Source organism: Astatotilapia calliptera, chromosome 3 (assembly GCF_900246225.1).
Source record: "Astatotilapia calliptera chromosome 3, fAstCal1.2, whole genome shotgun sequence".
Lineage (NCBI taxonomy): Eukaryota > Metazoa > Chordata > Actinopteri > Cichliformes > Cichlidae > Astatotilapia > Astatotilapia calliptera.
Genome location: NC_039304.1, coordinates 40,195,958 through 40,220,421, shown reverse-complemented (window position 1 = coordinate 40,220,421; position 24,464 = coordinate 40,195,958). Strand labels below are relative to the sequence as shown.

General features: G+C 38.8%; 1 protein-coding gene across 1 annotated transcript; it reads left to right on the top strand.

Moving 5' to 3' along the window:
* Positions 1-730: 730 nt before the first annotated feature.
* Positions 731-23,877, top strand: LOC113014702 (uncharacterized). Its single transcript, XM_026156398.1, has 10 exons — positions 731-740; positions 2,608-2,634; positions 9,959-10,258; positions 10,338-10,583; positions 10,666-10,833; positions 10,994-11,083; positions 12,800-12,898; positions 13,760-13,858; positions 22,297-22,389; positions 23,794-23,877. Exons 1-10 carry the CDS (start codon positions 731-733, stop codon positions 23,853-23,855), a joined length of 1,194 nt encoding a protein of 397 aa, XP_026012183.1. The 3' UTR covers positions 23,856-23,877.
* Positions 23,878-24,464: the final 587 nt, after the last annotated feature.

Below are 24,464 nucleotides of genomic sequence, written 5' to 3'. Positions count from 1 at the left end.
TTCATAGTGCAGGGCCCAGATTCGGGAGCTAGGTCATATTTCCATGTCTCCACTGAAGCTTTGGAACAGCAACAGAAGACTCACAGTTAAGATGTAAAAAAAGCTTTGAAACATTTCAAATAGACTACAGCTCAGCTGGAAGCTGGTATGGACTCTGACTCTTTTTTTTTCTGTAGATCAAAAAACCAGCAAGAGTGGCAACAATGACGACAGCAGCAACAGACAGACCAACGATTAATCCAACAGATCCAGCCTCCTTCCCTCCATCCTCCTTCCCTCCATCCTCTGTGTGTCCTCCTGTCTGACCTGCAGGAGAGAAACAGGTGTGAGGTGTCAGCTGTCAGGTAGGTGATGAGTGAAGAACAGAACAGAATCCATTTCCTCTTCAAACTGCTGTCAGACATTATCTACTGCACTCTGATCACATCACTCAGACCAGCTGCTTTCTACAAAGTCTCATCAACAACATCTTTAGAAACAAACATCAACAACCAGGAAGCAGCTTCACCTCTGATCACACACACACTCAACTCTACTCACTCACCTGGAGGAACAACACTCAGTCTGATGCTCCTGACAGTTTCAGCAGTTCTCTTTCTGCGCTTTGTTCCTGGGATGAGGACACGACACACGTATATCCCATCATCGGCAGTAATCACATCCTTCAGAATCAGAGACACGTCTCCATCCTTCATCTGTGTGTCATTCAGATCCACCCGGTTCTTAAAAGATGGATGCTGGTAATCTGGGACAAACTGCTCATCCCGATACAAGAGGACATATTCTTCTTTCAGGTCAGCTCTATTCCACTCCACACCTATCAGGTTCTTGCTGTTGTTTGGAGCTCGACATGTCAGAGTGACGCTCTTTTGTCCAGACTCAGCTGTGATAATTTTCAGATCTGAAAGCGGAAACAACCCAGAAGAGGTTAAAGGCTATTATTTCAACAGCAGCCAATCAGAGCTACCTGCTTCCAGAGGAACCACTAAGCTCTGTGGAGTGACACAAACAGCCTCAACGGTCTTTGGGAGGAGCACTGAATAACGTCACATTCTCTAAATAAACAGACTATAGGCGACTTAACTGGTGCTTGGAAGAGGCAAGTTAAGGCACATGATTCTTACATTCTGCAATTCATCTCATGTAAACAATCACGTGGCACACAGCGTGACGTGAAAAAAAGCACATACCAAAATAAGTTTGGGAACCAACTCCCCGCGAACCTGATAAATAACAGGTGGATGAATCGTACGTTAGCTCGAAGCTAACGGGAGGTCGAGACCTACTACAGCCGGGAGGAACACCGCTTTCCCGGCACATCGTGCCTTGACCTCCCGGTCGGCTTCGAGCCGGCGTCCGAAGAATGCGGCTAAAACTTTTGCGAGATCCCGAGTTTGTTTTGCGAGATCTCGCACACATAACGAACAGATGAAGTATACAAAACAACAGAACATGAACACACAAAGCCAGGGGTAAAAGAAAAAGGTAACAATTATAAGAATACACGCAAAAATTCACATACATATATTGTTTTGAGAGCCTTTTTGTATGGAACGCCAGGACTGCCATAATGAATTAATTAAATACACCATTAAATAATTAATTAAATGTGGCAATAATTAATTAAAATTGGAATTAATTAATTAATTAAATAGTTATGACGCATGTAATTAATTAATTATTGACACATTTAATTAATTATTTATGTATTTCACATTTTAATTAATTATTGACACATTTAATTAATTATTTAATGATATATTTATTTATTTCATTTTGGCAGTCCTGATGCCTGGCTCTCATCATGAAATAATTTTATCTGTCAGCCTCACCCATCAAACTCAGGGGGCGGGGTTAACGCTGATCGAGTCAAAACCATTGCTTTGGCCTGGTGGCCATTGTTTCTAGCACACAACAACCGGCATGTGGAAGCTAACAGAACTGAACTTTGAAAAACCCTGTTTGTGTGTTACCAAATACCGTTTTAATATTTTTTTAGCCGAGAATGTAGTGGTTTAATCTTCATGTGTCTGGTCGGTTTGTCAAGATACAGCCTCTTTGCAAAAGTGCTTCGATGATTTCGGAGATGTCTGCCCAGTCTCACGGCAAAGCGTGGGATAGACCCGCTCGCCTCGCAAGCAATCCCACCGACAAAGCGCAGGCCCCGGCACACAGCTGTAGTAACCCCCGCTGACTTCTTTTACTGAGGTTATATTTATCGGTGTTTTATTTCCTGATGTTCTTATGTGTCCTACGTGTTTCAGTCGCCAATTCTGAATTATAACTAACATTAAAAACATGTTTAAGGAGGAGAGAGAGCAAATAAATCTGTTTAACATCTGATCTTTGGGTTTTTGTTCAGTAATCAGCGTGACCTGTGTATAAACACATAAAAGAGATAACGTTGGTGTTTCCGTCATGTAGTAACTGCTGGCTTTAACTGTACAAAGGTTGTTCGACACTATGAAACACATACAGACTTCATGATGTTCGGCTAATATTTTTATTGTGAATATTAATCATGCTGACCTCGCTCTGTACACCACGCAGCGAGGTCAGCATATCCACGATATCCTCAGCTCCATGAGTTAACACAGAGTTTCCCAGCTGACTATCTAACTTCCAACTATTCCAGTGACGTGAAAATATACAGCATAAAGAAAAGTGTTAGAGACTCGGCAGCAGATTAGAATAACAGTTATACATTTAATAAATCACCAAATGAATCCAAGAAACGAGCAAACCTGTTCCGACAATTTGAGTTTGTATTCCCTCAGCTGCAGACTCGCTGCTGTTTAAATGTTTGAAAAGGAAGATTAGATATAAAAAACGTCAAACATAGACTCAGTCTGCCTTCACATTTGATATGAGGCCAGCACGTATAGTGGCTGTGTCCTGTTTTTGTCTGACCTCCGTCGATCCAGCCGCTCAGTCTGTGGTTACCATGGTTACTGCATAAGCAGCTATAATGTTAACAGCTGTGTTTATGTTTTTCATTGCAAAAGAACTGTCTGAATGGTTAACTGAAGTTAACTTGGATAAATTATAGTTAAGGAGTATCACAGATAATGCCTACGTAAGCTGTGCGACTGTTCACCACTACACTGAAATCAGCAGGCTATTACTGAAATACACGTGCTATATCATAAACTATGATATAAATAGGGAGGTCCTATTAACATGTTTAGTTTTAAAGGACACCTTCCTGCCTTTAGTCTCCTTCATGAGCAGTATTAGTTTTCTTCTAACATCCAGAAGTCTGCACAATGTGTTTCATAGTTTGTAACAAGCCTTTGACAGGTAAACATAACATGACCGAAAAAGCGAAAAAAAAAAAAAAAGAGAGAGAGTGTTGACATAAGAAGAGAAAATGCTCTCAATTATGGAGACAGACAAATGGTTCATTTATGTTTGATGTGTGTTTATTCCTCCCTAAATATCGTCGGTGAAGTTTGCCATGCACGTCAGATTTTCCTGCGCATTTTTATACCTCTGCCAACAGAGAGAGAAAAAAAAATCACATTCTAACAGACAGCTGGTGCTTAGAATACAGTTGAATAACTATTAAAAACAGATGATATTTAGATGATAGTTCAGTCTAACACATGTGCCAGTGAACCATTAAACGTCTGTGAAACTATGCAGTTATGAAACGTAACTTTAACCTCAGCCAAACCGATTTGCTCAGTTGTAAATAAAACAGCGAAGTAAACGTGACCCGACAGACAGAACCTGAGTGAATGAAGTCCAGCGTTTAACCACTGAGAGCTAAAACTCAGCTGAGGTTTGAAAGCTGTGTGCCGGTGATTGGACATCAGCCGCTGATGAAGCTGTTCGCCTATAAAGTGCTCTGTAAGGAAACAAGCTCCAGCAGCTCTGCGCTCGGGGAAAACACTATATTTCCTTATCTTGTGCAGAAAAATGCGCTGACATTGCTTTATATCGAGCACCGGCTGCCCAGTTAAAACTGTGACTATCACCAGGTAACTAGGCGTGTTTCTTGAATTAGCAGCAGGTGTTAAACAGCTGACAGGTGAGGAGGAGGATGCATGCAGGTAAACTGAGGGTCTGTTGAGCTGATCGCTGGTTTCGTGAGAAAAATGTCAGCTCGTTCTTTATGTTACAGAAGCACAGAGACACAAGACCAGGTGGAAAGAGACGATCGTTCGGTCAAAATGAGAATCTGCGAATGCAACATGTGGAACACGGAGAGTGGAATATGTAAACAAACCGGTTAACGTAACCCCTGGGTGCACTCTGCATGCTAACTGTTAGCAGAGCTAGTGAAATCTCTGAAAACATCTGAGCACTTTTGCAAACATGTTCTATGTTGACAACCTGACCAGACACACGTCGCGACATTCGCGGCTAAAACACTGTTAAAAGTGTAGCTGGTGACAGAAAAACGGGGTATTTTAAAACTACACCACCACCATTGCTGCCTGTGATTTGATCTGCATTCTGGGATAACTGGCTGCCCCAAGTCTACACAAGCAATCGATTATCTAGGATCGACCTGTTTTGACTTACTTTGCACGGCAACCAATCAAATGTTAGAGAAGCTGCATGGGCAGCTTTAACCCCGCCCCCTGAGTTTGATGGGTGAGGCTGACAGATAAAATTATTTCATGATAAGAGCCAGGCGCCAGGACTGCCAAAATGAAATAAATAAATATATCATTAAATAATTAATTAAATGTGTCAATAATTAATTAAAATGTGAAATACATAAATAATTAATTAAATGTGTCAACAATTAATTAATTACATGTGTCATAACTATTTATTTAATTAATTAATTCCTTTTTTAATTAATTATTGCCACATTTAATTCATTATTTAATGGTGTATTTAATTAATTCATTATGGCAGTCCTGGCGTTCCATATTTTTGTTGGTGGAGTCTGATATTGAATGTATGTACATTTCCACATCCTTAAAATAATGACAGAAATATGGTGTTTTGTTAGTAAACTTACATTTATGGATAAAAAATTTAGCTAAAAGTATTAACAAATTTATCATAAAAAAACATTTATCATACTTCTTTGGGAACTTAAAGAAACAGAATAAAACATTTTCCCATCGTAAAGAAAACTCCCTTAAAATATGGACAATAACAAACCTGCTAAATTCCTTCCAGAATCTCTGTGTAAAAGAACAGTACCAAAAAAGATGTGTCACAGTTTACGGCACATATAACATACATTAACCTAATACTTCCGTACCTTCGGTGGCAGAAATCCGTTGACAGAGAAACAGCAAAACCAGGAAGGGCACCATGTTCGCTCTCATTTCATGTTGTTCAGCTGTGTGAGTGTGATAACGACCATCACAGCAAACAATTGAAGTTTAATAATAAGTTTGATTAAACTTCAGTTGTAAGCCACCGAAAAGCGGCTGAACTGTAGATCCTGCGATTGGGCGCGCGCGTGTGCGTGTGGACGTTGAGTGCTATTTCGAGGAGGTTTGCTGAGCTGCACCCGTTCCTGTAAATCACGTGATCACATTGCGATTCAAATGTTTTGCTACTTCTGTTGCTCTACTTCATTTCGATGATAGTTTTTCTTACTCGCAGATCACTGAATTTAGTTGTACATGTTATTTAATGACCAACCAGTAGCCTAATGTTATACAGACATATCTGTTGTTGATAGTAAATGTATTCGCTTACATAACTGCTAAATTTGAATCCACCAATCAGAGAGGCTGTTTACGTTTTCTGCTGTCTGTTCTGCGGTGGGGGTGTGTATAGTCTGCACCAACACTGCTGCGTAGAATATGTCAAAGTAAAATTTTATTAACCATCTTTAACCCGTCGACATGTTTAAAACCTATAAAGGCAGCATAGTGTGCTTTTAAGCTACATCACAGGTTTTAAAGTAACAATAGCACAGGAGCCCATACGTTTTTCTTCCCCTTGTATTTTGCTGCCCTCTGGTGACTTATACAGAATAGGGCGGCCAGCTGGGAAACCGAGAAACCTTTCTGTTTAGTCATTTGTGAAATTTTTATACGTAGATCACACTGGACCAGAATGTAAATAAAAAGGGGGGCCTGTATTTATTTGAACCTTCCAAATACTATATCACTAAATCGATAAGCTGTAACCTAATATCTTTGAAATACGGTATCTAACCAGATTCTTGATATGGATGCCATTGCCTTAACCTCCAGTAATACTATGAGGAAGTCGTTTTGAACCAGGTAACCAGGTTGTCCTTCACTTAAAAAATATGCAGGAATTTTTTTTTGTGGGTCTGGTTTTTCGTCCCCTTGTCTCACTAGCTCTGATTTCTCCCAGCTGCGTTTCTTCAGTATCTCTCTCTTTTTTCATTCCCTCCGTGTCTCTGTGTGTCAGTGGGTTCAGGTTAGTTTTCTGTGTTCCACGCGTTTGTAGTGTATTTTATCAGCCAAAATAAAGGCCTGTTTTCTGTTAAATCATTCTCCTGCATCCATGTCTGCGTTTGAGTCCACTCCTCTCTCTCTGCACGATTTGCCCCTGGAAATTGTGACATTATTAACCTCTTGCTCTCTTTGACAGTGTGTCTTTTGTCCTGTTTTTATCCCCTTACCCTCAACTAGTCATGGAAGATGGCCGCCTCTCCCTGAGCCTGATTCTGCTGGAGGTTTCTTAATGTTAAAAGGGAGTTTTTTCTTCCCACTGTTGCCAAGTGTTTGTTTACAAAGGTTCATCTGATTGTTGAGGTTTTTTCCTGCATTATGGTAAGATTTTTATATTATTACAATATGAAATATCTCGAGGTGACTGTTGTTGTGATTTGGCACTATATAAATAAAATGGAATTCAACTGAAGACGGACCACTTTAAACACTTCCACCTAAACTGGAAAAGTGCTGCTTTCATATTAAAATTTAGCCATGGTGAAAAGAAAATTGACAAAAAGGAGGAGGTTGTTAGTGCAATGCGTACCCACATCAAGTATGCGAAGGGAATGCTTCTTTTTCTTTAAGGGTGGGAAGGTAATTTGTAAAAACAATAATTCCCACTGCAGTAACTAAAGCTCACTGCAGCCTACACTAAAGTAATCAACATTCAGATTGAGCATCTGAACAAACAGGCAACATGGGGAAAATAGTATTTGTGAAATTAATGATAGTCTGATATATTGTATAGCTTTATTTTGAATTGTGCAAGTCTTTGCTGTGTTGTTTCACGTTATCGCCTTATTAAAATGTGACATTACAAAAACTGTCCATTGGGTGTTGCTGTGTGATAGATGCTAGATTGTTTTGAAACATTGTTAAGACTAATAACACTGCTTAGTCTGAGAGTGAGAGAGGGACATACTCTGTTACAAAATGAGTGAAGAAGGAAGCAAACAGTGGGGATGGGGCATAACATCTATATATGTGTTATGCCCCGTCCCCACTGTTTGCAGGAAGAGGACGGGTTTAGCTGATATCACAGGAAAAAAAATCTGATTACTGAAAAGGAAAATGAAGAACATATTTGTGCAATGCCTGCTCTGTAAGTAAAAATGTGTTTAAATGCCTTTGTACTGTACTGTCTGCTCTGATCAAAAGAAATAAGATGATGACAACAAGAATAGAAAAACGAAGATGATAATTATATTTGGTTTTAATTCTGCTTATCTACTGGGGTTGGTCCTGTTGGTTCTTTTGTTTCAGAACTAAGGTGAGAAGTGAAGCACAAACTGAAAATTCTCAGATGTACAATTTGCATTTCGCAGTGTAGTTTTATTTACACCAATTTCCGTGATCACATTCATAAAAGGCATAAAAGACCTAAAAAATTGTTTTGAAGGTTCAGATTGTAAATTTTTGTATGAGCTTGGACAGCTGATTTTTTTTATGATTTTTATGATTCACTTTCATGAAAAGTACCTGGAAGTTGAAAACAGTGTAAAAATGTTTTGCGTTATTCTCAGGTCAACCAACATATATGTAGTCAGAGCCACGATTTCCTGCGTAAAAAGATGCTTTTTATTTTTTCTTTTAATTTTCCCCATTTAAAAAAAAATCCATTATGGTGGTATGAATGCATTCATACCACCATAATGGATTTTTTTTTTAGTAAAAAACGCCTAATTTGTAATCAAAACTTATTTCAATTCAATGTTTTAATTTGGGGATTTAACTGAAGTATTGCTCAGCTTTGTTGCAATTACAACCACTACTCTCGCCTCCTTTTTTCTTTATATTATGGCATTGTTAACTTTAACAACAATCAATAAGGATTTAAACTTTCACAGTTAATCTGAATACCAAATGACTTTTTTTTATGAATTGATTATATGTAAAACGTTAGACTTGAAAGCGGATATACAGTGGGGCAAAAAAGTATTTAGTCAGCCACCGATTGTGCAAGTTCCCCCACCTAAAATGATGACAGAGGTCAGTAATTTGCACCAGAGGTACACTTCAACTGTGAGAGACAGAATGTGAAAAAAAAATCCATGAATCCAAATGGTAGGATTTGTAAAGAATTTATTCGTAAATCAGGGTGGAAAATAAGTATTTGGTCACCTCAAACAAGGAAAATCTCTGGCTCTCACAGACCTGTAACGTCTTCTGTAAGAAGCTTTTCTGTCCCCCACTCGTTACCTGTATGAATGGCACCTGTTTGAACTCATCATCTGTATAAAAGACACCTGTCCACAGCCTCAAACAGTCAGACTCCAAACTCCGCCATGGCCAAGACCAAAGAGCTTTCGAAGGACACCAGGAAAAGTATTGTAGACCTGCACCAGACTGGGAAGAGTGAATCTACAATAGGCAAGCAGCTTGGTGTGAAAAAATCAACTGTGGGAGCAATCATCAGAAAATGGAAGACATACAAGACCACTGATAATCTCCCTCGATCTGGGGCTCCACGCAAGATCTCATCCCGTGGGGTCAAAATGATCATGAGAACGGTGAGCAAAGATCCCAGAACCACACGGGGGGACCTGGTGAATGACCTGCAGAGAGCTGGGACCAAAGTAACAAAGGTCACCATCAGTAACACACTACAACGGCAGGGAATCAAATCCCGCAGTGCCAGACGTGTTCCGCTGCTGAAGCCAGTGCATGTCCAGGCCCGTCTGAAGTTTGCCAGAGAGCACATGGATGATACAGCAGAGGATTGGGAGAATGTCATGTGGTCAGATGAAACCAAAGTAGAACTTTTTGGTATAAACTCAACTCGTCGTGTTTGGAGGAAGACGAATACTGAGTTGCATCCCAAGAACACCATACCTACTGTGAAGCATGGGGGTGGAAACATCATGCTATGGGGCTGTTTTTCTGCCAAGGGGACAGGACGACTGATCCGTGTTAAGGACAGAATGAATGGGGCCATGTATCGTGAGATTTTGAGCCAAAACCTCCTTCCATCAGTGAGAACTTTGAAGATGAAACGAGGCTGGGGCTTCCAACATGACAATGATCCAAAACACACAGCCCGGGCAACAAAGGAGTGGCTCCGTAAGAAGCATTTGAAAGTCCTGGAGTGGCCTAGCCAGTCTCCAGACCTCAACCCCATAGAAAATCTGTGGCGGGAGTTAAAAGTCCGTGTTGCTCGGCGACAGCCCCAAAACATCACTGCTCTCGAGAAGATCTGCATGGAGGAATGGGCCAAAATACCAGCTACTGTGTGTGCAAACCTGGTAAAGACCTATAGTAAACGTTTGACCTCTGTTATTGCCAACAAAGGTTATGTTACAAAGTACTGAGTTGTATTTTTGTTATTGACCAAATACTTATTTTCCACCCTGATTTACGAATAAATTCTTTACAAATCCTACCATGTGAATTCATGGATTTTTTTTTCACATTCTGTCTCTCACAGTTGAAGTGTACCTCTGGTGCAAATTACTGACCTCTGTCATCATTTTAGGTGGGGGAACTTGCACAATCGGTGGCTGACTAAATACTTTTTTGCCCCACTGTACTTTGTTTTTCTGACAACTGACTGTAAGTGTAATTTCTTCTAGTTCTGATCACTCTGCTGTTTTGCACAACAAATCAAGCTCGTCTGACTGTGAGTCCCAGCAGCTCTCAGTTCTTTGAAGGAGACTTTGTGTCTCTGAGCTGTGAGGAGGACGACAGCTCTGCTGGATGGACTCTGAGGAGAAACACAAGCAGACGGCAGAGGACTCAGTGTGGAGATGGGTGGGGAAAACCAGCTGGATCTTCCTGTAAGATCAGTCACATCTACAAATGGGAGACTGGAGTTTACTGGTGTGAGTCCAGAGAGGGTCCCATCAGTAACATGGTTAAGCTGACAGTCACTGGTAAGCTGAGTGTGTGGAGTTAGTGTTGATGAAGCTGTGTGTAAATGGATGAAATGCTGTAGTTTGTCTCTGTGTTGAGGTGGATCAGTGATCCTGCAGAGTCCTGTCCTCCCTGTGATGGAGGGAGATGACGTCACTCTGCTCTGTAAAACAGAGACCACTCCCTCCAACCTCCCAGCTGCTTTCTATAAAGATGGCTCCCTCATCAGGAAGCAGCCTACAGGTCACATGACCATCCAGCATGTTTCCAGGTCTGATGAAGGCCTCTACAAGTGTGACATCAGCGGTCATGGAGAGTCTCCATCCAGCTGGATCACTGTCACAGGTGACACACTCACCTGTGTTTCTGCAGCTTTCAACATTCACAATGTGACGACAACTTAATGACTGTGTTTGCTTTATTTTAGGGGAACACACCACCACACCTCCACCTGGTTCCACCTCCATCACTCTTCCTCCATTGCTCTCTCCTCATGTTGTCTCTGTGTGGTCATCTGTTGGATCAGTCTGTGTTGTGACTTTACTGGTGTTACTGGTTCTGCTGGTGAAACGACTTGTTCACAAAAAATTTAAAGGTGATGAGATTTTGGGCTTTTCGTTTATCCAGTTATCAAGTTTTATATACATGCATTTGGTTCCAAACATCATCTGTTATTCTTCTTGGCAATAAATAAAGTCCCCAGTAAGACATGTACAAAGTAAATTATATTGCTGTTCATTGTGGTTCTTCATCAGAACTTGAAGAAAATGACATCACAGAGGATATCACATATAGTGATATCAAAATCTCAAATCGTCAACATAAGCTAATAAGGGGGAGCAGAGGTACTGTATTATGTCCTTTGTATGTGTTTGATTTAATAGTTAAAGTAAAGAAGGTAAAGTGAAATGTGATTCATATAGACATTTTCAAGATAAATATCACAGTGTCTTAGAGCAGAATGACCTGTTTCTTAAACAGAAATGGACCAAAAAGTAAGTTTAAAAAGCTGAGGTTTTAGCTGCTTTTAAAAAATGCCACTGAGTTCACAGATCTCTGTGGGAGCGAGCTCCAGAGTCTATGAGCCACTGTCTCCATGCAGAGCTCTAAAAATCAAAACCAGTATCGTATATGTGTCTCTGAAGCTAATAGGGAGGCAGTGCAATTGAATTATCAATGGTGTGACATATAATTACAACCTAAAGAAAACATTCTGAGCAACTTTTGATAAGACAGTTGTAAAGAAGCTCTGTAGAGTCTTCCATTAAACAAATTAGTTTCTCGCCAAAATTCACTTTTGGTGTTCAGCTTCAATCGAGGTTTTCGCAAGCAACATTTACAGAGCCAATTCCTGTAATATTTAATAAGTCTTAGGATTAGTGCCATGGGTGAGGTTTGAGGTAAAACTGCATTTTTAAGCCTTTCAAAATATAAATAAAAGCATAATGCAATCATTTGAAAATCTTATAAACCCTCATTTAGAAAATGTATTATTTTCTCTGTTACACTATGAATAAAGCGTATAGAGTATAGAAGTATAGACATAGATTTTGTGAGTTTCATAGGCTTAAAAGTACATCTTTTTTAGAGTTAAAGTCTGTCCACCTCCATTTACTGTTATTTTGGTTTTGTCATCTTGGTCAATCCATTAGAGAAAGAAGAAAAACAAACATCTATTAATTGAAAAAGCAGGTATTCAGTATATTCAGATAGTCTGTTGGCATCATTTTTTGGACATATCCGCCACACAAACTGCCTATTGTTAATCCTTTATGTTATTCAATTTCAATTAATGTGCATCTTAAATAATTAACTGTATTTATCTTAGATAAAATGTGTTTTAGGGATGCATTCAAAACTCATCCTATAAATGTTCACAGCATTCAAACGTTGAATGTCAACAGATTACACGGTTGTTTTTTACATGCTTACTGCATGTGTTTCAGCCGGTGGTTAGTCTGTTAACATAAGCCAGCAGCTCTGTGGTTGTCCACTTTCCTGTTTCTGATGTAACACTTCAATGGCTCAGGATTTACTGCAGGGCAGTAAAATATATATATATATATTTTTAACTCCGTTTAGGCACAATAAATATTAAAAAAGTTACTGACTATTTGCGATCTTAATTTTATGAAGATAATTATTTTTGAGGTGGTATGACATCTTAACATCTTCACCAGTTGGTGCATTCCCACCATTATCAGCATCTCTCCATCCTCTATAAACACTCTGATCTGGGTCAGAGTGAGTATCAGATCTGTTTTCCATTTTCAAAATAGTATATTTATGTAAGAAAAACTCTCCAGTTCTTGTATTCATACCTATCATCTGTCTTACTTGTACCTGGGATAAGGTGCCTGCAAGATCTGCACAAAGCAGCTGTTTCACTGCTAGTTGCTGATGGAAGAAATGTTTTCATTCATTTTTTTCATTATGTCCAATTTAAATTTGAATACTGGAAACAAAATAATAATTTTGCTATATAATTTAGATATTAACATTAGTAGCTATATGACTGTTCTGCCTGCAGTGATTTTCTCCATGTGTGTTTTATTGTGCAGAGACTGAACCAGCTGCAGTCTACTCAGCAGTGAGAACTGAAGACGTCAATTATGGGCAAATCACCATCAAAGAGAAGCAAAGAAAATCAAAGAAAAGAGGTAAAGCTGTACTTCTTTGTCTTCATCATGGATAAAAAATGAGAAAAATAGTCCAGCAGGTGTTGAGATTTCTGTCTGAATCAGTGTGACACTGTTTACTAATTACTGTTGATCAAAGCATCTTTATTTAAACAGGGGTGAAGTCATGAATCGATTAACAGGGACTTGCATTTAAGAGTGAGATCACCAGTTTTCTCTCCCTGGTAAAAGCTGATGCAGACACATTCCTTTCATCAGATTCACAAAGCTGCGTGCATACATGCCTCAGCTTTAATTAACTTCACACATGCAAAAAGTGTGATTTCCGCTCTTATCTATAGATGTGAAAGGTTCAGCAACAGCTGAAGCACAGACACGAAGTTTATTGTCTGTTTAGGCTTGTAACACCCCCATACTTTGTTCATCATTTCTGTGCATCATGTGAAGTTATGGCAGAAGTCTTGACTCCTATCTTTAATCACATGACAGTGATTATAGGTTTGCATCAAAACCTATAATAGAATATAGAAATAGAATAGAAATATAGCATAGAAATATCTGCAAAATAAAAGCACAGCACAGTTAGAAATTTTGCATGTTGTGTCACGTACACACATCCCGTGATTTTAGCATGTTTTCAGGACAGTAAAAGAGTCAAATAAATTTGCAATATACCTATAAATGTTAACGGTTTCTGTCAACTATTTAACATTTTTATTTGCTGCTTTCTGCAGCAGCATTACACACGTGTGTGTGTTTCCTATTTGTACAATATATAAAAGAAGTGTAAATAATCAAAATTGTTTTTGTGTTGTATTTAATGTAGTACCAGTATGATCTTACTACTGCACTGATGTCTTCCTTGTGTGTTTTATTGTTCAGAGTGTGAACCAGCTGCAGTCTATTCATCAGTGCAAACTGGAGACGTCAGTTATGATCAGATCACCATCAAAGAGAAGAAAAACAGATCAAAGACCAGAGGTACAGCTGCTCTTCTTTGTCTCCATCATGGTTCAGAACAAGTGTTTTTGTCCTTCACAAAGATGGTATTTGTTGTAAATATTGAGATGCTATTTGACAATCTGTAGCGGTTACTGTTATCTGTCACATTTTGCAGCATGAGTTCTCCATGAGTGTGATGATGGTGAGAGTTCAAACAAGAGATCCATACAGGACAGACGTTGTGAAGTGCAGTCAGTGATTTTAGTTGTGTTATGAACAAGTTGTGTTATGAATAAGTTGTGTTATGTTATGAACATGCCATAACACAATAAGTAATCCTGCTTTTAACACAGTAAAATTAAGTCCAGCAACTTAATTAAACAAATATCGGCTTAGTTCAAATGTTTAAATTCACATAATTTCATCACAAAGATGCTTTAAATCATATTTATCCCAAGGGCGTAGATTTGGTTTTGGCATTGGTGGGGACGGATGATTCAACCACCAAACCCTGTTTCTTTTTTTTCCTTTTTGTCTTTGCTTCTTGATAAAAAAAAAAAGGGAGAAATATACTTGCCTACAGTAGCGGTTTTTGATACGGGCGACACGGGCAGTTGCCCGGGGCGGCATCGTGGTGGGGGGCGGCATCACGGGCATCGGCAAAAAAAAACAATGCTCGTATTCATGCTGCCCCGACGTCATGCCAGCGCATATTGGGAATGTCACAGGCACTGATCGGTTTTCTATCTCCCATTTGCTGGGAGTAAGGACGGCCTCCGTTTGTGAGGTGCGCCTGCTGCTTGCGGCGCAGAGAGGAGAGGGCGGGGCGGCGGGGATTCTCTGACCGGCTGGAGCAGCATCTAATAATCAACTCACAAAATAAAACAAAATAAAAACAAACCAACAAACACAAAAACACCAGACATTATGATACAGACTTATAATTTGCACCGATGTGTTTTCGAAATTCTATACGCGAAAAGTGAGCGCGAGAGCCCTCGGTGCGCCTGCTCGCTGCTGAAGTCAAAGTAAACTTTATTGTCATCTCCGCTACATACAGTCCAGTATATAGAGAGACGAGACGACGAGGCTCCAGTTACAGCAGTACAAGTAAACAAACAATAAATATAAGAAGAGTAAGAAAATAAATATACACTTTAGGACCAGGGGTAAAGTACGGTGGCCCCTAGAGACAAAGCAAGTACAAACTCCAAAACACTTGCAAACTCCAAAACACTTGCAAACTCCAAAACACTTGCAAACTCAAAAACACTTGCAAACTCCAAAACACTTGCAAACTCCAAAACACTTGCAAACTCCAAAACACTTGCAAACTCCAAAACACATGCAAATTCCAAAACACATGCAAATTCCAAAACACTTGCAAACTCCAAAACACTTGCAAACTCCAAAACACTTGCAAACTCCAAAACACTTGCAAACTAAAAAACACTTGCAAACTCCAAAACACTTGCAAACTAAAAACACTTGCAAACTCCAAAACACTTGCAAACTCTAAAACACTTGCAAACTAAAAAACACTTGCAAACTAAAAAACACTTGCAAACTCCAAAACACTTGCAAACTCCAAAACACTTGCAAACTCCAAAACACTTGCAAACTCCAAAACACATGCAAATTCCAAAACACATGCAAATTCCAAAACACTTGCAAACTCCAAAACACTTGCAAACTCCAAAACACTTGCAAACTCCAAAACACTTGCAAACTCCAAAACACTTGCAAACTAAAAAACACATGCAAACTCCAAAACACTTGCAAACTCCAAAACACTTGCAAACTCCAAAACACTTGCAAACTCCAAAACACATGCAAATTCCAAAACACATGCAAATTCCAAAACACTTGCAAACTCCAAAACACTTGCAAACTCCAAAACACTTGCAAACTCCAAAACACTTGCAAACTAAAAAACACTTGCAAACTCCAAAACACTTGCAAACTAAAAACACTTGCAAACTCCAAAACACTTGCAAACTAAAAAACACTTGCAAACTCCAAAACACTTGCAAACTAAAAAACACTTGCAAACTCCAAAACACTTGCAAACTAAAAAACACTTGCAAACTCCAAAACACTTGCAAACTAAAAAACACTTGCAAACTCCAAAACACTTGCAAACTAAAAAACACGTACAAACTCCAAAACACTTGCAAAATCCAAAACACTTGCAAACTCAAAAACACTTGCAAACTCCAAAACACAACGGAAGTGCTCCAGGACGCTAGGGGCAGTGTTGAGCTCGATTTGCAAAATAAACAGCAAGTTTGTCGTAATGGGACGGTCTAGTCTCCGTCGCGCTTCCCAGGTTGCCTAGCAACCATGATACTAACCGCTGGAAACGTGTCATACAACTTGGTTTGACAGAGGGAGAACATATTTTGTTCATTTGTTTGTTTGTTTGTTTGTTTCTACAAGAGCTTTGTGTGATCTGAGGCTGAGACCACAGGACAGTAAAACATGATTTTTGGGCTTCATTTCTGTACTGAACAGTTATTTCAAGATTAGTTAGTAAATAAGAATTAGCTGATGTTGTTCATGAGACTAAAGTCATATCACTTTGGTAATGTAAATATAATATGGCCAATATTATAGTTATTATATTAATCATTATTAGCTATTACAGCAGTGAACATGAACTCTGTGTCAAATACTGAGCTTCAGCACAGATTCAAGTTGTAGTTATTTATATGTCTTATCACCTTAAATCTTCACTCAAAGACAAGTATCTTTGACAGTGCATATATAGGTGTATCATATATAAGAGACAAATGTTGTTCCTTCAGTATGTTGGCATTACTAAATTTGGCTCATTGCTTACATATGTTTATAAAAAGAAAATGTACAAGCTGTGATAACTGTTTCTGATAAAATGAAGAGTAGACTGATATATGAAATATTCCTTTATTGGGTGAGAAAATCAGACCATTTCATAACTGCTTTAAGTCATACAGAATAGATATCAGAGCCTTAAACAGGCTGGCTTCTGCTAAATGGGTCAAACTGGGCAGAAAGTATCCAAACACATAACATCCTTATAGAATATGATGTAACACTATAGATCAACTTACCTCAGAATATATAAAGCAGATAAACAATTACAGCAATATGATGCAACAAACACAGCAGTGCTACTAATCCAAAATACTCAAAGCTTCATAGAACTGGAACAAACATTTATTTTTAGCTCCATTCTGCTGCTGATACATACTTTAGGTTTCTGAATATTACACTTGTTGCTGCCTTTCATAGTTTGTAACGTGAAGGCCCTGAGTACTTTCTCCCACACTGAAAACACTGGAATGATAAAATTATTTGAACATTACCTAATAAGACTGATTCAGGACAGACAATTAGTTATTTTAAACTTTCCTAGCAGTCCTTCACAAACAGGGAACAGTCTGTCTATCCTCTCCATCTGTCAGCTGCTGCTGGCTCTTCCTCTTCCTCCTCCTCTTCCTCACACACTGCTGAGTTTGTCCTGGTGGATCATCAGGTCTGCAAAGCCTCACAGATGATGTGCAGCAGTGGCTCCCTCAGTCTGTCCTCACTCTGGACACTTGCAGTTGTCACACATGGAAATCAAATGTGTGATAAGCTGCAGGATTCAAACACAAGTGTGACTTATAAACACATGTTCATACTTTTATTCCACAATCAGAGAGAAAGAAACAGAGAGCGAGTGCAGGACAGACAGACAGGTGAAAGTCTCAGGTGTACACACTGCTACAAAACAGCACACAAGAAGGAGGATTTAGTGTTTGTGTTATTACGAAACAAGAAGAGTTCCCAGATGGTGCAGTGGACACATGTGTGACTCCTGTGATTAAAGCATTTTTCTTTCAGCTTAACAAGTGAACCGTCAGCTCGTTCAAACACACGTTAAAGTCCGTTTGGCTCGACACCACCGAACAGAGGCAGCAATATAACATAGCTAACATTAACAGTGCAGTTAATCCTGCTTGTGCCGTGATATTCAGGACTGCAAACCGAGCAGCATCACTGACTTTCAGCTTGTTGTGTTTGTGGATATATGACTGACTTTAATTATCCACAAAATCATCACAATCTCTGTAAGATTAAGGTCGACTATATATATATTTTTTAAAGTAAAGGCTTTAAAATCAAGTTAATTCTGAAAGTACAGACATCGCTAATGTCACATAACTTTCCCGACATGTGGCCAACAATGTTTAATGTTCTTCATTAAAAAAATATTTACGCATAAATAAGTGACATAATATTCAGTACTTACTTCTGAAAGTTTACTCTTCCTCTGCTCCGCTTCCACCGTTTTTTTTCGGCAAAATTATCCACACCACCACCGCACCATGAAGTCTGGGATATGTTGGGCCATGAAGGCTACACCGACCCATCTTTAAAATTCAGGGAAATTAAGGACGCATTTGAGGGCCGCATGTAGAGCAGCCTTTGAATTGGGACAGCCTTCTCTTGTCGCTGTGACGTAATCGGTCTTAAAATGCGGCCTTTAAGGCTGCAAACCCCAAATCCGGTCATTGGTACTTCCTGGCTTGTGTAGTTACTAGGTAACAAAAGCTCAACACTGCCCCTAGCGTCCTGGAGCACTTCCGTTGTGTTTTGGAATTTGCATGTGTTTTGGAGTTTGCAAGTGTTTTTGAGTTTGCAAGTGTTTTGGATTTTGCAAGTGTTTTGGGGTTTGTTCGTGTTTTGGAGTTTGTATGTTTTTTTTAGTTTGCATGTGTTTTGGAGTTTGCAAGTGTTTTGGAGTTTGTACGTGTTTTGGAGTTTGCATGTGTTTTGGAGTTTGTACGTGTTTTGGAGTTTGCAAGTGTTTTGGAGTTGGTACGTGTTTTGGAGTTTGCAAGTGTTTTTTAGTTTGCATGTGTTTTGGAGTTTGCAAGTGTTTTGGATTTTGCAAGTGTTTTGGAGTTTGTACGTGTTTTGGAGTTTGCAAGTGTTTTGGAGTTTGTACGTGTTTTGGAGTTTGCAAGTGTTTTTTAGTTTGCAAGTGTTTTGGAGTTTGCAAGTGTTTTAGATTTTGCAAGTGTTTTGGAGTTTGTACGTGTTCTGGAGTTTGCAAGTGTTTTTTAGTTTGCAAGTGTTTAGGATTTTGCAAGTGTTTTGGAGTTTGTACGTGTTTTGGAGTTTGCATGTGTTTTTTAGTTTGCAAGTGTTTTGGAGTTTGCAAGTGTTTTGGAGTTTGTACGTGCTTTGTCTCTAGGTGCCACCGTAGTAAAGGTATCAATAACAATTTAAAATTTATAATTTACAGTTTGATGATTTAAAGTCTCACACAACCCGTTGAAAAGGGGAGGGGGACATGATGCTTCCAAATAGAGCACATTTCATTTATATTGTTGTAAATCCAAGCCCATTATGTATTCATGATTTGAATTCTGGGTTGTGTGAAATCTCAGAAATGCACCCTAGACAAAGTGAATCTGTGAACTAAGGTGCAGGTGTGTTAGGTTATGTTGTGGTGATCCTTGGGTTGAGATGGGTGTTCATACTGGAGTGCAAAATTAAAACCAATGGAAGATGGACAAGACAAGCTCAAAGCCATCAGGTGCTCAGTTTAGAAAAAAGAGAAAACAAGAGGAGGAGAAACGAGCAAAAGATACAGGTAAGCAGATGTCTGATTGGACAATGGCAGGTCATCCTGAAACAATCAGAATCAGAATACTTTATTAATCCCTAAGGAAATTATGTGGGTTACAGTTGCTCCAAGAAGAAATGGTAAAAAATAGTAACAGTAACAGACTAAACTCCAAACAATACATTATGTTACAGATTTTAATATTAAGTCATCAGTTATTGTCAATTGTTGATTTGTCCTGCTCTCATTTTATGACGAATTATGATGGCTGTTTGCATACTATGCATACTCTCTCTCTCTTCATATGTGTGTACAACAGCTTTATGTTAATGTACAATCCTTAATGTTTTATGTGCGTGTGTGTGTGTGGGGGGGGGGGGGGGGGGGCGCCAGAGGGAGTGTTCGCCCAGGCCGCCAAACAGGCTAGGACCGCCACTGCTTGCCTACATATGCTATTTTACATGCTTTTAAACCATTTAAAATGACAATTTATAGTTCTCCTCTCGTTAACTGAGATAAACTGCTGGTATATTTGTTTTACATCTATACTACCCAGTTTCTCCCAGTGGACATGGCAACACGTTATTCGTGGTTAGACTGATGTGGGCCAAAGCCTAGCATAGCCTGTAACGATACTATGAGGGACACATTTTATGAGTTGAACTTGACTTTAAGTGACTTACAGGTTTCTTTGAAAAATACTTTCTTATATCCAGGTTCTTGCTTTTTGGGTGAATGAGGCGTTGACATATCTTTTTTTTTCCTTCTATCGGATTTATTTTCTTTACTCGAAGAGATCAAATTATTGGTGGGGACAATTCAATAATCGCTGGATATTGGTGGGGACGTGTCTCTTCCGTCCATGCCACATCTACGCCCATGATTTATCCTATATGTTATTGTGTTAAAAAGTCAGGATTAAATATATTCAATGGCTCTAAGGTGACTCACAATAACATATCTATAACCTCTTCTTTCTGAAGCGCTTTTTGACCTGTGATTTGAGCCTGACAGTCAGTGCTGCCCCAAACCAGATTCATGGTTCGGACATACAGCTCTTTATACTCTAGGGCATTGACAGGATCTAGCACATTACAGGGTTTTTTTTACCCCAGAAAAGTCTTAATAGCAGACAAGATTGCAGCAAAACTCATGAAAATGAGTTCAGTAAAATATGGACAGTGTGTATTTTCTGTCAAACTGTCCTTTAACAACATTAATAAGTTTTTAATGTTTTAAGCTCTGTATTTGAAACCATACAAGCTACTTCCTCCTGTCTTTATCTGCACACGGAATTTGTGTTTAGATAAAGAGTGATTTCAATTCACAGTGCTGATGATCATGTATATATAGTCTGACAGAGTGTTGATCTACACAGTACTTTGTGGTAAAATGCATGTTTTTTTCATGTTCATCATGAATGACTAGAAATAACGGGTGGGTGTTTTTCTGAAACAGGAAAGATGACCACAGGGGTTCTGAAACCTGCTGACAGTTTCTAAGAAATCTGCTCATGATGCTGACTGGGAAATAATAACTCTTCTTTTAACACACATCCTGTATACTGACAGCACTTTAAGTTTCACAACTTGCATTCATGTCTTTTCAGACATTGTTCCTCAAAAAGCCTCAAAAACCTTTTAATTTGTTGATAGTGCATGCAACAACTAACATAGTGACTAAAAAGTAGAGGTAATAGCATTAATAGATTATTGACCCTTATGTGGAACCATGAGGAGAACACAGCCAACTTCTGAAGTCTGGTCGCCTACAATCAGTGTTAAAGCCCTGGATGTTTCTCACATGTTTAAGAATGAGTCTTGGGTCAACTTTCAGCCTGGACATTATTTATTTTTATCTGGTCATATGGTGCTCTATATCTCATTTGTGCCCATTTCTGTCCAGCACCTTGAGCGTTTACTGAGAAATACTTATCTCTCATCAGGCTGTAAGTCATTATCAGCAGAAGTTTAGAGTAAAACCATTGTGAGACATTACCTGTGATGAGGCATTTGGTGTTAGAACTGAAGAAGATTCTTAGTTGAAAGGTGTGATGTCAAGAAACGTGATGAAGTCCAGTCACATTCTTTCCGAACTCCTACAGATACAGAGATGGTTTTCTTGGGGCTGAAAGAATTATGTTTTTAAATGGGAACTGGAGGAGCTTGAAATGGGCTAATTGTATATGTTATAATTTTAACAAGTGTTTTTAATATAACATGCAACAAAATAAAACCTAAATCACAACCTTAAAGAAATTGTAGCGCCTAAAGAACCAAAACACCAAAATTTTAAAATGATGTTTCTAATATACTTCTCGTATTGAGCAAAGTCTTGAGCCACCCCTCTTTATTAACATTTTGTATCCAAGGAGATGCAAAATAAGAAATTATTTTCTTGTAATACATTATAGTGGTCTTGAGTAATAGTTCTTCAGGCTTCCTGAAGTTTTGTTCTGGACATTGGCTTATTTTTCACTCATTTTCATCCCAATCCTTCTAGTTTCCATTTTCAGAGGGACATTTCTCTTTTTGTTTATTTGTTAAGCCACATAACCCCAACCTATAAATCACTGAAATACAAGAAATGCACTTAGGAATGAGCCACTTTTGTGTTTACACATAAAAGAAACAAAGCAAAAGTTTTGTTTTCTCCTTGTTTTCTCTATTCGTCTGTGTATACATGCATATTTATACACACAGCTTGCAGCTCGTCTACATCTTTAGACAAGAAAAACAAGGAAGGCCAGCATTCTTAAGTTTCCAGTGAAATTTATTATCCAGTCATATATATATATATATATATATATATATATATGTGTGTGTGTGTGTGTGTGTGTGTGTGTGTGTGTGTGTGTGTGTGTGTGTGTTCATTTCAGCTGATGGAGTAAAATCTGGAGGTGATGACATCACATACAGTGACCTCAAAATATTACATCATCACCACCACCAGCCAACCAACCGGAGCAGAGGTATTATTTTGTGTGCTGTGTGTCTGTCAGAATATTGAAGGTCTAGTCAATTAAAAAAATATCAATGATCTCTCTGCTTTTAGCTCAGACAGCATTAGATCATTAAGCCTCTTATGTATTTGCATCCATCCTTTACATTAATGCCATCTTATGCTATCAACAATTGATTGTTGTTGGAAGCAAGTTTGCCTCCCATAGAGACAGTAGCATGTTCATTTCACAGGCGTGTCCATCTCTTTTTAACAATGGTGGAGCTAAGATGCGGAGCTAAGATGCCAGCTGCTTTACTGATTGTTGGCACGTTTTGGATAAGCCTCTAGTCTTTGGAAGAGAATTATCATGCTAGACAAGCTTCCCCTGGACCTACTTTCACTTGTCCTCTTATCAGCTACAGCGACTTAAAATTTTAAGGAAATATTTCCCCTCTGTGATATTGGGTGGTTTTTCCATTTACAAGAGTCGAACATGTAATTTGAACAAAATAATTTTGTTTCTGTGGTGAATGTATAAAATCATAGGATCTGCATTCAACAACTTAAAACTGGTTTCATTTATTCTTGTATAGTTGACGTCATACAATCTAGCAAGTGTGTTAGTTTGCTAGACTCACGATATCACAATATCATGTGGGATTTCAAACCACATAACAGGCAGAAAAGCATACACACACCATGTGTATGCTGTTGCTTCATTACATCATCTATATGTCTGGGTGCTGAACTTTATCGTAACACCCGGGCAAACAGCTGAAAGAATTTGGCCCCAGGAATCAGTGTATAATACTACAAATGATACAGTTTATTATAGTGATTGAATCCCTTTTTGTAGGTCATGGGCAAATTACTTTGCCAAAGGATAATGTTGAAGTTTGGATTTATGCTCATATTTAATGATTTATGAGTCCCATGTTAACGTTCAGTGTAAGCACAGGATGTGGTTTGAACTTAGTGAAGAGTTTGAATTTAAGGGAGGTGAAAGTCTAAAAGTTCAGGCAGTCAGGAAGGAAACCACTGCCTGGTTGTTTTGCACTCTTCGGTCAGTTGCAGCCTTTTTGCTGTTATCAGAATTCAGGTTTTTGAGCCGCCTGCTGGAAATATTTTCAGATTTTGTCTTTCTTTGAGTTTGGATAGAACACCTAATAAAAAGATTATCTAAACATGTGAATATGTTTCCAATTTGGATCCTCCAACTTAAATTTTCGTGGCGCTCATCAGTGTGTTTTTTTTGAAACAGGGAGGCTCTGAGTCGCACTTCCTGGTTGGTCTATTTCACAGTTTGGCTCCAAGACTATTGTGAAAATTGAGGCACCACTGATGTGGATTTTTTAAAAAAAAATAAATGAGTGAGTTATTTTAACTGTGACTGGTCTCATATTGTTTGAACTGTGTGTTCTTGTGTTTTCAGAGCTTCCATCAAATCCAAATGTTGTCTATTCCTCACTGAAGAAATCTGCAAGTCCAACCTAACAACCAGATGCTGGTCCACACAGGCCCTCAGCCCAGAGGGCTTTCGTTATAAAACAGATGTGTATGTATTTTGTTTGATCTCTTCATTAAATGCACTCACAGAACTGCAGACGGACAAAGAAAAACTGAATGTGGTGATGAGACGTTTTTGTAAAGAAGCTCAAAAAAAAGTATTTTTGTCACACTGCCTCTCTATGTCTGCAAGGCCAAAACAGAAACATTATACTGTATGTATATGCTATGCATTATATAGTCTATAACTGATAAATAAACATAATGCAATGTATTTAAAATAATCAGTAACTTGTGGGACCCTGCTGTTGTCTCCACAGCAGAAACCTTTTTCTTTGTGCAGGATCAATAAACTTTGGTCGGACTTGTTGTTCTTCTCGTGTGGTTCTGTGGGTTTCATGAAGCTCTCTGATGGAAAACATGAGTTGCTGTGGCTAACCCATGCACGTCTCCACAGAGCAGATAGAAAACAACAAATATCAATAAAACCACAACCTCAGACTGAGAGCAGCACTAACATCACTCAGTGGCTGGAAACTTCACACAAAAGCTTGAGAAGCTCGTATGTGTCTGTGTACAGTAAGTTTAGATTCAAGG